Genomic DNA, 16,016 nt, shown 5'->3' with positions numbered 1-16,016 from the left:
TGTGGCTTGTGGTTAGTTATGTAATTGAACTTGTTGGTATCTCATGACTTGGAAACTAGACTAAACCAGAGGTTGTGTTTAACCATACAACATCCACTGTGTGATGAATTCAAATACAGTTGTGTTTGAAAGCGTACTAATTTATTAATACATTTTATGGCAGGTTATAAGGTTACCTGTAGGCCTAATTAAAAAAACTAATCTGAATTTTTCAATTTATAATTTGATAATATAGGTATGTTTGGGGGGAAGGGAGGGAACACTGAACCCTTGAAATAGTATATTTCATTACTAGGACCGAAAGTGGCATTTTCCGTCGCGCGCCCAAGTTTTTGTGTGAGGCGAAGCCGAACACAGGGAACACCAATTTCACGTGCGAGGCGAAGCCGAGTATGTGAGAGCTATTTTCACGTACGAGGCGAAGCCGAGGACGGGAATAATGGAGCAAGTGCCGGATAATAACTTTCGGTACGAGTTATGAACGATACTTTTCATCACGACGCAAAAATACACAAACACAGAATAGCAGACCTCAGTATATTAAAACAATTTGATTTCTCAATTAATTTGATTGAACATCAAAATAAAATAAAATCTTCTAAATAGAAACCTACGTATATTTCTCAATAAATTTGGTTTAAACATCAAAATAAAAGAATAACACAACTTTTAAAAATACATACAGCTGATTAAAATCATTAAATTAAACCGTAACAAAACACTGGCGCGCGTAGTGAATAAATGGAGAACTAATTGAGAGCGAGGGAAAGTAAATTTAGAGCGAGGGAAAATCAGCTGATCAATTTTCCCTCGCCCTAAATTAAAGCTTGGGAAACGACTACTTTCATTGATATCAGGTGTTATCGAAAATAGTTACTTTCGTTAAGGAGTGATGAAAATACTTTTCTGTTTTGATTTGCCCGTAGCGCTGTGGCAAAAACTGCCAGCGACCATCAGATGTTTATGATCACAGTGTTAGAACTCTGCACAGTCAAGAGTACCCTCTTATTACCTTCGGTAACTATAATGTATCAAAACAAATCACTACACTGTATATGATCAATAAAATCACTCTTGAACTCGGTTTCTTAAGTAGACTTTTTGGGGTAAAATAAGAGTCAGTGGTGTTCTTTAAATTGTAGATGTCATATGGCTCTCTTGTGACCCAGCTAAACTGGAGACTAATAAATGTCATTAAATTGACTTAATCAGAAGGTCGGCTATTATCCTGACAGGGGGCATTACAAATGTTAAACTATAAAAATTTGTCGTCACAACTAATTGTTTTATCCTATATGCAAATTGCCCCATAATATTTTATTTGACCACACCATGAATTTCAATATGGTTTAATTTTGTTGCTCCGGGAGATTGCTTGTTTGTAAGTTCAGTACAGTTACCCTCTTCAAGTTTTGTAATTTAAAACAACTAACAAGTTACAAATTTGCTCATTCTGCAGGGTTGTTGTATGGGAGTATTTTTACAAAGAACTATTCTGAACAAATTGATTTATCCAGTCCCTATGAACTGCGCAGTTGATTAACATGAATTACTTTGAACATTATTCACTATCTAAATTAGGTAAAATTTATCGTAATGTTGGCATAGATCAACTATCTGAAGTTGTAAAAATTGCTCATGTTCTGGCTTCTGATATGAAATACATTGTTTATATTTCAATACTTTTAGTTTTTATCGTTAATGTTTATTGTGATCAAAAAGTTAAAATAATTAAAAATTGGGCAAGAAGTCATCTATTAACTATTCCTAAATTTGTTTAAACGTTGCATATGCCAATTAAGTTAACAATTCCTTGCTTGATTTCAATATTCAAAACTTAAAAGAGAACAAATTTAGGCCAATATAAGATACAAAAATGATTATTTGATCACTTAAGAGTAAGATAACTGGTTTTTTTTTTTTTTTGTGAGGATTATGAGCAAATCTAGAATGACACATTTTACACTGTCACATTACAGTTCTTACACGATAAAATTGCATCTTCTTCCTATACAATAACTTGCATTATAAGAAATTTATTTTAATGATATCTTAAAAGCCTTTTTTCAACAGAATTGTGTAAATATAGTGGATTATATTATAATATGTGGTCTGTGAACAAACGGAATTATTGCAAATGACATGAAAGCGATCAATGCTGTTTCAATCTGGTTTTCACTCCACTTGGCTTGACGTTCAGCAGTGATTAGATTAATGTTTTGTGTCCACCACAGTGCCCATTAACTGTGGTGAAACATGCTCTTTCTATGTCTTTGTTAGGTTTTTTTTAATAGGATTTTTGTTGTTTGTGAGGAATAATTAACTTACAACCAAGATTCGATTTACTGATTTGTTTTCCACTCTTGAACACTAAAAATTGGCTGTCATAAACATTAAACATTTTACTTCAACTAGTGATTTATTTTTACTTTCTGCCCCTACAGGTACTTGGAATGAAAGAAAGTATTGTACCTATAGAAAGTATTGTTTCCGTAAAAAATTTAGGGTTTGAATTTTGGGTGGAAAAATACCCGTTTCGGGTCTCCCTGAAACCCAAAAAGTGGTTTTTAAGTGATGTCTGTGTGCGTGTGGATGTGTGTAGTGCTACAGACTACACCTGTGGTCCAATTTCTATTAAATTCGGTATTTGTGTACTAGTCATACATTTTTAACTTTGATTTGTAATGGCGATTGTCCTATAAAAACCCATAAAATTTGTTTACAAAACAGCTCCAAGATTTTGATTAAAATTTTGTATTTTATAGTAATTTTTTAACCCTAAATAAAATTGATTCAACACCATTGCTGTAAAAATTACAGTTCAAAGGTTCTCCCCATAAAATACCACAGTTACTCCCACTGCTTGACAAACCAAAGGGAGAGAGAAAGTGTGCAAGATTGCTGATATTGATCATTAGGTTAAAACCCCCACAAATCTTTTCTTAAGATTATATTGTAAGCAATATTCCTGGTTTACAAACTCACCAGAACTGTTTCAGCTCTTTTACACCTCTACACCAATCAAAACTGACTAATTTTTATAGTTATTTTGATATCAATGCATATGACATTCATGATATAGGCTTGATTTTTTTCTCCATAAAAAATTTTTTGTTAAAGATTAAAATAAAGAATCTCTTGATAATGATTGTAATATTATAATTTTAAAAGAAATGAGCTAATTTACAAATAAGAAGGGTCAATTTATTTTGCAGAATTTAAATAGAGGAAACTTTTATCACAGCAAACCTACAAACTAAGTAAATTTGTATGTAATTTTATCAAGTTTTATTTGACTAAATTCAAAATACCTGGGAACAAAGGCCTGGGATGAATTAGGGGAAACTGGGGCACAGTGGGCCATAGTTAATATATTATACTGAACTACTTCCAATAAACCAGGTAAATTTTCTTTTGAAAGGTCTCTATGTTGGTCACACTGAGGAGAAAAATCTAGAGTCTACAACTATTTGGAGGGAAGTTAAAAGCACATGTTTGTTTTTGGTAGTCTGATTGCTGAAACAGGTAGTGTTTAAGATATCTTATTTTGGCAAGTTATTGTATATATTAAAAATGAAAATTAACATATATATTGAGTTTTATACCTTACCAAGCCACTCCACTTTCTTTCTTTTGTGTATTCATCTTAGTTTGGTGGTAATTAAATCTAACCTAAAAACCAACATTAGGGGCACAGTGGGCCATCTTTGGCGGGGCACATTGGGCCTAGCTCTTGAACAGGACATAGAACGGAAACTTCCAAAACCAATACCACATGGAGGCACAGAAAGGACCTTAACTCAATTGAGCTTTTCTGTTGCCCTTCAATGTTACGGAAATTGTTTGTCCTGAAATTTTAAAACAATCGTCTTTTTATTTTTAAAGATTTTTTTATATCAAAGGACTTCTAATTTTAAAAGATTTTCAATCTAAAGGGTTGTTAATGTTTGTTAAATTATGTTCATAGGTTTTCAACTTTGTATTTTTAATAATAATGTTTTTTCTCAACATTAAGGCATAATATTTATTCATGGCCCACCCTACCCCATTGTGGGGTAGAGTGGGCCATTATGTAAATAGTTAAAAAAAAATTACTACAAATCTTATTTTTCATAGAAAAAATCAGAAAAAAATTGTTAAGATCAATGAAATATGGTACTTTACTATAAAAATATTAGTTTCGCATTTAGTAAAGTCATTAATAAATTATAATAGCAAATATATAAAACTGGCCCAAGGTGCCCCGGTCTCCCCTACACTGGCTCTGTGTTTATTAGATTTGCTCATACATGGACCAAATCAGGGTTTCTTCTCATCAGACTTAAAGAACCTTAAAACTGATAAAAATTAGAAATTTTACCATGATTATGTTTAGTACTTTGATTAAATATGCTTAGTTAATAGGTATAGAATAAAAACTTGCGTCTTTTAAATTTTTTCTACTTACCTGATTTGATTGTTAAACACTTCAATAGTTAAAAGTTATTGGGGAAGCAAGTTAAATCTGATTTTTGGGTGCAATACCCTACAGTCGGAACAAGCTCAGTTTCAAACGCTTTCAAGCAGATGTAAAATTTATTTGCTTAGTCTGAATTTCATAAAAAATAAAACCACTTTTATAAGAGTAATTGTGTCTGCAATCACATCTTCTTCCCCATGAGGAAATTAGCTTAAAATGAGATAACCGTTTGGTTGGTATAACCTTCATATATTCTTATTTATTTTCATGTTAGATTATTATTGCAAATGCATTAATCATACAACACTCTGCAACAGCTGATTGCAGTAGAAACGGTTTATTTGCAGGAGCAAACGTTGTATTGAAATAGCAGTACAAGCTGAGTATATGGATTATAAATGTCAGAATCAACATTTATACACATTAATCTGTGCTGTGCTCTACTTTAGGTCACGTCATAGTTTTTTCTCATCTGTAAAATGTATACAGTTTGTTAGTAAATATCATACCTAAGCAACTTTTCCATAGGTATCATTTTTTCAAATTTGTTTTACTAATGACATTATTTTGCAAAAAATATGTCAGAATGCATAAATGTGTTTGCTAAAGGTATATACAGGGAGTCCCAAGAAGAGGTTTAAACGTTTGAATTCATATTACTTGCCCATTTTTTATGCACCAAACATTTTAAAACTTTAAACAATCTATAAAGTAGTTTTTGAAAAATAATGATTTAAAAACATTGAACAAATTTTGTTTTTGGTTTTGTAAAATATTTTTAGTGTCACATTTTAGGGAAATAATGATTTTTCATCAGGAAACTAGAACATAGCCTATTGAAAACCCTAAAAGTAAAGTGCAAAATTATTCAAACTTTGATCCACCACCAGTTAGTAAATAACAATAAATAAATAAATTAATTAATTTAATAAGTTACAATTAGTTAAATAATAAGTGTTCAATATGTCTCATTTTGTTTGTAGAAGGGTTAGGGAGCAGAAATTTTCCAATGATATTTCTAAACCCACTTTATGAATTGCGTAAAGTTTCCACATTTTCGGTCAATGAATGGGCAAGAAATCTAAAATCAAACATTTAAACCTCTTCGTGGGACACCCTGTATATCATCACCACCTCAGAAAAATTGGTGAAAACTAATACATTGAATATACTGTACAATCAAGTTTGTTGGACCCCCCTTATATTGGTGGTGACACCAAGAATAAATCCAAGAACAAAAATCGTATGTATCAGTTGTTATTGTATTCAGTAAAATAAATTATTCAGGCAATCCTTGAGCTATTCTCATCTACTGTATAAGTGTCCGCTAGGTACAAGTATTTTTACTGCCTTTGCTTGGCTATGATGATATAGAAATGTGTTGTTCTGAACTGTTGAAGATTCTCACAAATAACATGGTTGGAAAATACTTGTGACATTTTAGTGTGATTGACTAACATCAAACAGGCAATAAAAGTTGGCTTTTTCACATGGACAGGTTCAGTCAACTCTCTGTTGCTGAGAAGAGAAAAACGATTTAAAAAAACTCAAGTTCTCAATCTCATCTCTCTTGCATGTTTTAAAATTTTTTACATTGCCATGCTTACTGATTTTAGTACACACGTTTAATCTTTATCTCCAGAATATCATAATTTAAAAATAATTATTTTTTATTCTCCAAAACTATTAGGGTATGCCACACACAAACTTTAAATGAAAATCTCTTTGTCAGTAAGAAAATTTTCTACTTAGAAAGCACATATGATTAAAATTAACATTTATAATTTTGTTTTAATGGCTAATTATTTTACACAAAGGCCTTAATTAGAACTCACATTACTAAAATCTAGGTAGGTTTACATATGAATAACGATTCGTTCCAATGATAAGTATTTCATATAAAAAAGCCGAGTTTGCATGCAGGCAAAGTCAATGCAATGAAATGTCAAGGCTCGCCGTACCACTAGCATGACTGAAGAACAAAACCGACGGAGTTATAATGAACGGTAAATTGAGTGTTTGCATGAAATAACAAAGTTTCATCTCGGTTGAGTCACACCCTGTAGATTATACCTTTACCTTTAGGGTGAAATAACAACTGTAGGTCTGAGGAAGTGTAGTAAAACCAGAAACATATAGTGCTAATGGAAATTTATTGTAATTCAGTTATGTACTGTATATTGAAATTTAAAAAGTAAATAATAATTATTTACTAATGGTTCAGTATTTTGATAATTGATAATTGATTGAACATTCACATTTTATACAGTCCAGTTGACAAACTAATTCAAATTATATGATTAATGCCAATGTCTAATCTATAATCACATTATCTGCCTGCCAAATAGAAAAAAAAAAAACACAAAAATAGTTTATGTATATACAGTGTATAGTTAATATTCACGTTTTTGTGTATTCAGTTGGCAAATAAAATATTTAAAATCAGTTCATCGTCCATATTTTTCATTGTCCAATTCAAAAATCCAGATAAAATTGTTAACATCTTCAAAACTATTGTTAACTGAACAAGTAGGTTATTAAAAATACCATTGTTACAGGAAAACTGAAGACCAAGCAAATTTCCATTTACTATTTTCACAAACAAATGGGCTAGATTTCCACCAAAATATCCCATTAAAATTGTCAGATTTATTTCTACAGAGAAGGTTATGAAATGTTGATAGCTTAGTATGAATTAAACAATACTGCAAAATTGATAAAAATATATCCATACAAACAAACTCCTCACTTATTTTCCATAAGAATAAATAACATAGGTATTTTAAAGTTACATAATTTTTAATAAATATTCTCTAACCATTAGGCATACAAAAATGCTTAAATGTACTAAATTATTTCTTTTTTTAGCTCTACAAAATGGTTTAGAAAGAATTTTAAGTTTTTAAAGTAAAAAATGGGAAACCCCAATAATTTATACCCCATAAAACCCTGTTCCCATAGTCTGATTATGCCGGTTTGCCAACTCAATGTAGGTTCCTAATCTACGTTTTTATCATAACTTTTGGATGAATTTTAACCAAGGTTGTTTTTATCTTCTGGGGACCTCAAAACAAAAAGAAATTTGGTCCCGGGTCCAGGCCTTACTATGAGACCTATGGTAATAGCTTATTCTCTATATGAGATATTTGCTTAAAATGGATTTACTTACATTAAAATAATTACCTAGTCATGCTACATTTATATAAAAATGTGCTAAGGTAAAATTTAAATAATAACTTGATCATAACCCCCTGTGATATAGCCCAAGTTATAAACCCCTAATGATAATAACTGATTATAAATCAAAGAAGATAAAAGCACAATTTTTCGATGTCTCTATTTGTATGAGTTTGCAAACAACTGGACTGTGATAAGGGGTGGAGATTATTGTGCTCTAAAAATTAGTTTTAGGTCAGTTTCACCTGATATTAAAAAATACATTTTTGGCATTTAAGTGCTTGTTAATTTAGAATTCAATAATATTTTGACTGTGACCATGGCCTAAGAGCCGAAATGTAAATAAGTATATTAAAATATTTAAAAAAGGTACTATGGTTGATTATTTCAATAATGTAGAATATTTTTCAATGGTTAAACCTATATGGTTAGTTGAGTTCAGCTATTTTTATATATAAATAAATAATTATGAATAAATACCATGAAATAATTCATGGTAAGCCATAGAATGACAAAACAAACAAAAACTGTTTGTATGAACTTAAGCTGTTGAAGTTATGAAACTCGTTAAAACCCTCTGCACTTTTTTTCCAAACCCGAAACATACAACCTAAACCCACCCCTGACCCCTAGTGACAATTGGCAAAGTTTGATCATCAAGTGGTTTTAATTTTAAGTTACCATTAATCTCAGAAATAATGTTCGCTTTGGAGTCAGTAGTTATTTAAAGCTGGCCGTCGGCTGTAGAAAGGTCAGAGAGCGTTTGAATGTCGTATAAAAACAATTAAAAACAAAGACATGCAATTAACGTGGAGTGGAGTGTAGCTAGGCGTCAACAGATGATGATGGGAGACCTCCCCCCTCCCCCGGCCACCTACTAGCACTAGCGAGGGGTGGGGGGAGGACCAATCAATGCCAGCGCCCGGCACTGCCTGGTCGGGAGCCGGGCTGCTGCCTGGTCTATGTGAATGTGCTGCACGGTCCACGGATAAGTTCGAGTGTCGTGGGGTGAATTTCGTTTTGACATTAGGTGGAAAATAATTACAGGGCGAACTTGTAATTGACTGTTTTGTGCTGTAATGGTTTTACTACCATAGTTATTACTTTTAGTGTTTGTTAGTAAAGAAATGTTTTTTGGGAATTTTTGATGACTTGAGTTTTTGTCTAATTTATATTTAAAATTTATTTTTGCTATTTGGCAGGAGGCCTGAGCACATGGTGGACGTACTTAATGCACCTCCCTTACTTCTTGTGCCCATTCGTAAAGGGTTTTTGAGGAGTTTTTGTCTATGCAAATTTTGTTGTTCAATTGGGTCTGATCATAGGATGATTTTTTTTTATTTCAATCCCTTATTTCTAGTGCTTATTGGTAAAACCCCTTTTTTTGGAAATTCTTAAATACCAGTTGAGTTTTATGCCAGGAATCCAGAAATGAATGTTTCTAGATGATTCTCTTGTTCACGGAAGTATAGTTTCTTCTTTTTGAAAACGGATTGTGTAATTAATTGTTAGAAAACTATTTATACCTTAATAATTTGCATAATATTCATAAATGCTTCTCTTAATACGTATTCATCAGGTTTCACTCTATTTACACAATTTCCACAACATTCACCATTTTACAAGTTTATTAAATGGTTCTAACTCTAACTACTGCAATCTAAATATTTTTATGTGCTACAAGTGTACAATAGATTCTTCAATAACTTAAGTGCTATTTCTAAGTATTAAGTATTAAGTAGTTTCTAAGTGTTTTATTTTTAAGTATGTATTGGTTTTTTTTGGTATTGGTTAAAAGTTGCATGCAAATAGAGAAAACAAACATCAACAAGAATCGAGAATATTTATTGGCCATTAAATAACAGAACGTTACAATAGGCATCGTCAGTGCAAAAATACATCACAGTCAGTCTATAATGAACAACATTGGGAACGCCAAACATGATAAAAGTACCATGTCAATTAATCTACATCAATAGTTAAACCGAAGTCTAGAGAATAGAATTGTCTATGCCATAAGCAGAAACAACAATAAATAAGCTACTTCAACAGTAAATACAATATAGATATACTGGGTAAATACTAGGTTATTGCTGAAATCTATTTGTTAACTAATTTTAAGAGTAGTTCACTCAATAACATTGTTCAAAGTAGAGTTTAGTTTTTCCCATTACCTTTTAATTAGAAACAAATGCTTGCGCTTAAACATCACTTGTTGGAAGTATTATTAAAAACAAAACAAAGGTTCTTTTATCTGACATTTTTATTCAGCGATCGAGTTATATGGTTTTATTATATTTATGCCTTGATCGTCATTCTAATGAGCAAATGCTTTAAAATACTGGAGTTACAACCCTTATTGTTTATTTTAATTGATAAAATACATCCAAAGGAATCCCAATAATTGTCAATAATTATTGCTTTGCTTATTGGCTCTAGTAACAATAGCTGTCTTTACCTTACAGGAAAGATGTTCATTAACATTGAAGCCATATTTGTCATCAGTTTGGTGGGTTCTTTTCCGTTAATTCACAACCACTACTGTTTTTATTGCAATCCGATATTTTTAACAGTTAGCCTAGTCTATGAAAGTATAAAATCAATTATACAATAAAATTATTCTAAACTAACCTAACCAACCAAACTTACTGATTATAAAAAAATCTTGTAGTGAATTAAACTGAATTGCAATAAAAAAAATAGTGGTAGTGAATTCACGGAAAAAGACCGTTTGGTAAACTAATTACTGGTAGGTATTCATTCCCATAAAGTAATCAAAGCGTGTCATTTTGATCAACCACAAAACTGGTCTAATTAATAAAATATATTCATTTACTTCTAGGTAAATGGTCGTGATTAGAATCGTGTTTCTAAATTTAGTCTTAAACGTATCCACCCGTTTGACAAAAACACTGACAAAGACTTGAAACTTCAAACGTTGTAATTAATTCAAATCCCTCCTATTTTCTAAAGCAGCTCCAGATTATTATAATCATAGACAAGGGAGTCTGGTCTTGTTAAATCCGTGTTATTATGCTTACTGTAGTAGTTTTATGCAAATCCATGTTCAATGCCACCCGATCTGAAGGTCACAAGTTCAATTCCGGGCAGTGACTCTCGGCTGGTTGACACTTGAACAAACTTGTTTTGCTAATAACAACGTGAAAATTGAATCTGACGCGAGGTGTTTTGTAGAACCTTCCAGGCAACTCTGGAGTTCGCATGTTTGGAAATTACAACTTTGTTCGTTTTCTTTATTCCTTATTTTCAATTTTTGTTACGCTATTGTCCACTGGATATGGGTCGTGAAAGATTTGAGAGGTATTGGTGAGAAAACTGAATGATTTTTATTGCTTGTTGATTTAAAATTATCATTTCAGTTACTCCAAAAAAAAAATGTCGAGAGTAAATTTTACATAATTTTTTCTGTCGTTCTTTGTAAAATAAAAATATCCACAGAAACTTAGGTCTTCATAACATTATCATACCTGCTACGGACCTTATTGAAAGATGTTTTAAAATGTTTTAAGCCTAATAAATCTTTAAAAATTCATAGTTCTGTCTCAACTTTTGCTTTGTAATTAAGTTTCGGAGATTGTAGATAGGATTAATTTTTAAACCCCTCGTTAGTATAATTTCAATATGTTTTATGTTGGGATCTCTATGCATCTTTAAGAAAATGACTGTTTAAGTGAATTGTAGATAACGTTTATCCAGACAAACTAATTAAAAAATGTTTTAAGTTATGTATGATTTGAAAATTACGTTACAACATTTAGTTTATGTGTATGTAACTATAGGTTAGAAGTCGCATCATAATATACCGACCTTCCAATGTTGAAGATTAATCAAATGCGTGTGGATGCCTCCCGTAGACGAGTCTGAACAATAACTTTCTCTTGTTCAATTATTGAAAGGCTTTTTACGGACCGCTCTCAATCGCTTAGCTTCTATGAACTTGATGACAAATTAAAGTGCGGATAGGCTCATATGCATTTAAAATGTCAATACCCATTCATTATTTGTTCGTTATTTTTCACTTCGTTCGTTCACTTTTACCATAATTATTGTCAACCTTATTTAGAAAAAGTTTGGGTTTGCAATGGATACACATTTCTCTGTCAAATGTCCGTGGCTACCTTAGGCCTATTTGGTTAAATTTGAATATGTTTAAAGAACCTCCGTAAAAGTATCATATGGTACCAACCAACATTTTACGAAAACGTATTATGATCTATATTACTAAAAGAATTTGTTGGGTTTTTGTGTGCTGGCAGCAAATTGGCCCCTAAATATTTATTTTTATAGGCATATTGGGTATCAATTAAAAGATCTTATTCTCTATGTGCCTTTTGCTGGTTTGGATGATATCCCGTGAAAGCCCTTCGTCCGATAGGCTTTTAAAATTTCAGAGTTTGTGCTGAAAAGAAAATAACTTGCTTTGGATTTTGTGATTTGATATTTGTTTAAAATGTAAAGAATAAAATGACGTTAGATTTTGTGTTTTCATAGTACGGTATGTTTAATTATTATTTGTATTTTTTCTAAGATGCCTGGAAGAGATCGCGCACTCAATAAAAATAATAGGGATATAATGAGAAATAATCGTTTTCACCCTTATCAATTGCCCTTAACCATGGACAATTCAGTAAATTCCACTCTTTTTAAACTTGGAATAATGAATGAAGTATGTAGTTTTTATGATGCTTTATATTTTAGACGTGTTTACTTTTTATATATGATTTTTATTTATTTTATTGGAAAAACCAATTAGAAAGCAATGTTCAGGGTTCGCTTGAAAAAAAAAATACAAGACAGTGATATAAGTTAATAATTAATACGTAAGACAATAGATAATTTTCATCTTAACTCAGAGCAGTAAATTTGTAAATTAATTAAAATATCGCGAATTTGAAGTCACGAAGTGACGCTGGCTACTAGTTATAATAACATAAATGTATAATAACAAAAACTAACTGTTCCGATAAGAACCACGAGGCGGTCTCGAATTTCCACCGAAGGTCAAACAGTATTAATATGCACGCACACCACACCCTTCAAACTAGCTGGGGTAGTTTTACAACAGTGTTTAGTTTTACCTAAAACTTTAATATTTAATATTTTGTTCTACGTGGATCGTTAAGGGAAAGTTTCAATATATAGACACATTTTTACTCCGGCTTTTATTTAACGCTAGAGTTAACTGTTTACGTGTTTACCTATTATTTATGAATGAATGGCATCCGTCAAATCATTTGATTGTTTTATCTGTTATTTAGTAATTAAATCCGATTAAGTTTCGAATTGACGTTGACTTGACAGAGCTATGTTCAACGTATTCGAGATCTCCCTTGTAGACAGTATGAGTGAGAGAGAGACAGTAGACTAACAGTGACCACAACAAGACTATCAGCGGCCGGTTGACCTTGACGTTATCGCTGTCCATGTCAGCTGGCCAGTCTACGTCACAGATCACTGAACAAAGACTGACCCTCACTGCATCTTTCTCTCTCACTCCTTAAAGGCCTTTTCACACCGGCGTACTGGACGTACTGTACGTTTGGTACGGCCAGTTCGTACAGTACGCGGTCTTTTCACACCGCACAGAAACTTCCAAAACGTACACTTGTTCGTTTGCAGTCAGACAAGTACGGTACCTAACACTGGCTGAGCACGTGGTTTTGGTGTGACCACTGCGCATGCGCGAGCTCGCGTACGCCTCGTACGATTTAGAAAAATCGCTCTCCGAGCGATTCTCACAAAACCATCGCGTACGTACTGTACGTACAGTACGTTCTGTACGCGCGGTGTGAACGAGCCCATATGATAACATGGACAGCGATTTGTTGAAAAAAAACGTACCAAACGTACAGTACGTCCAGTACGCCGGTGTGAAAAGGCCTTAAGACTTATTTCCCTCTGATTTGCAGTAGGCCTACTTATTTTTTCCTTAAACCAGACAAGTCGTTATAAAATCTACTTTTGGCTGTTTCTAGTTTTGAATAACAAAATTGTTGGAATTGCAATTATTTCCAGCACATTCATTTAGTTTTTCCTATTAATTAGTATTTGTTGTCTCCGACATTAATTTTTTTATTTTAAATTGTTCAACAAGCATGAGTTTTTTTTTTACCTGAAGAACCATTTTGTATAACTTGATACTTTAAATGAGCCCAAACTTCCAAATTATTGCTTTTTTGGTTTAAAGTGTCTCAAATTAATGGATAATTCTTTGTTTAAAGTTCATTGTTGGTGATGGTGAGTTAATGTTGTTCAAAGGTTTATTGCGGACATTTTCCATCACGAATGTAAAAAACAATACACACCATTTCGGGATCTGGAATCTGATCCCGTCCTCAGGTGAAAAAAAAACTTAACTAACACTAACACATTACAACTAACAATACACAAAAACCCAACCTAAGTTGGAATACACTACAGAGGGTAGCAGTCAAAAATAGTTTAAGTTTTTTTCACATGAGAACGGGATCAGATTCCAGATCCCGAAACGTTGTGTATTGTTTTTTACATTCGTGATGGAAAATGTCCGCAATAAACCTTTGAACAACATTAATGGGTAATGTAATGATGGATTTTGAAAAAATATTACAATTCGTTTTAATGTACAACTTAATTAGGCCTACTGACTGTACTGTATTATTAATTTGACTCCAAAACAATGAAATTTCTTCTAAAAAATACTTAGCTAACTATTTCTGAAAATTAATTTATTCTTTCTTTTTATTATTGAATATAAGAAATACATGTGTATGCCTATGTAATAAGAAAACAAATTCTATCAGCCATTCAATTAGTTTTTTTTTATGTATGTTTTAATTTTTAATCATATATTTAGCATTTAATAGACTGTATTTACATTTTTTTCAAGTATCATATTTTAAAGCTATTTGCCATTTGTATTTTTAGTTTGTATTTACTAAATATTTTCCATACAAAGGAACTTGTTCAGGACTGTTATGATTCAAGTAAATCAATTGAACTGAACAGTTTAGTTACATAAGAAAGTCTATGGTGAAGGGGGGAATATTAACAGGACAAAGATCAAATATTTAAATCAAACACTGCTTGTTATGTAAATCCCAGGTCACAGTTCAAATAAAATTATTAATATAGGCTATAGATTCTACTTACAAGACTCAACCCTATAAAAAATTTAGTGCAACGGTATCAGTATTTCTTAAAAGCTGAAGTGAAACGTGGGATAAATGACATTATTATAGGACTTAAATGGCTATTAAAGACTGTAGTGTAGTGTACTAGTGTAAGTGTGCTATGAGTGGAGCCATGGGGATCATCATTGGCACTTGTGTGCCAGACGAGCCAGAACCTGTCGACGTGTCTGTCGTCAGACTGCGGAGGGTTATATACGGTAGGTATAATCGTTGATCACAGAATGTATGCAAATTTGGGCTATGGTCTATTTTACTCCTAGAGTCCATAAAATCAAAGCCGACAAACCAATTAACAATATCCCACAATTGTATTCTTCCTCTATATCCACTGCAACAGTTTGAACATAATACATAGATCAAGGTTCATTCAGCCGAACCGACAATGGTTCATTTAGTTTTGTTTGTTTGTTGTGATGTGCCAACTCTAAATAGTTTATAAGTGTTATGGGCTCAGCGGAAAGGTAAGGTTAAAGTGTAATGGGGCATCTGTGGAAAGGTCTCGGTTGAAATAAATTGATAGATACTTATTTTTATCAGGTATTACCTTCTTATCAGGTTTCGATTTTATAATTATTTGTGTAAGGCCAATGGTCAACAATTTTTGTGGTTTTGTGTATGTTAGATTTTTATAAACTAAACCAATTGATGATATTGGATGAGTAGAATCTGTAAGAGAGAAATTTCCGTCTGTTCGGTTCTTTTAAATATTCCATGGAAGTCCAAGTTATAAACTAGTTTGAAATCAAATAGTTGCATCATCCTGGTACCTAAATCATTTACTTTGTTTTATTACCTACCACACTGTAAGTCTTGTAGGTCCATTGACCATTGTTTGTTTGGTTGCAGGAATCAAGTGCCCGGTCTGCTCCAAGTTTGTGTTGCCAGACGACATAGAATGTCACCTTGTAATGTGCCTAACCAAGCCTAGACTGATATATAATGGTGAGTATCATCTTCTGTCATCATCAAATTCAAATTACATTACTGAGTAGAGCTGGTTTGTTATTAGAGTGTGAGGCTTCCGCCCTGGATACGCAGGTTAAAATTGTACCAAACATCAATTGAGGTTTGCCAATTGTGAATAGGTGAAATACAACAATTGTGAATATTATTGAAATAGGCGTGACCTGGTTATTCGGAACCAATGATTACATAATTTGGAGCACGCCTTAAGCTAATATAAAAAC

General features: G+C 32.3%; 1 protein-coding gene across 1 annotated transcript in view; it reads left to right on the top strand.

The window, feature by feature from the left end:
• LOC129002707 (E3 ubiquitin-protein ligase ZNRF2) overlaps window positions 1-16,016 on the top strand; it is a 30,095-nt gene that overhangs the window by 6,545 nt on the left and 7,534 nt on the right. Inside the window, exon 2 of the mRNA XM_054430713.1 lies at window positions 15,676-15,771. Coding sequence (XP_054286688.1) covers window positions 15,676-15,771 — 96 coding nt within the window. The remainder of the gene's footprint in view (window positions 1-15,675; window positions 15,772-16,016) is intronic.

This window comes from Macrosteles quadrilineatus, unplaced genomic scaffold, assembly GCF_028750875.1.
Source record: "Macrosteles quadrilineatus isolate MER2022 unplaced genomic scaffold, UCM_ALF_1.0 Scaffold_9__3_contigs__length_116548681, whole genome shotgun sequence".
Taxonomy (NCBI): domain Eukaryota; kingdom Metazoa; phylum Arthropoda; class Insecta; order Hemiptera; family Cicadellidae; genus Macrosteles; species Macrosteles quadrilineatus.
Note: the sequence above shows the minus strand (reverse complement) of the source record. Positions and strands in the feature narration are given on the sequence as shown.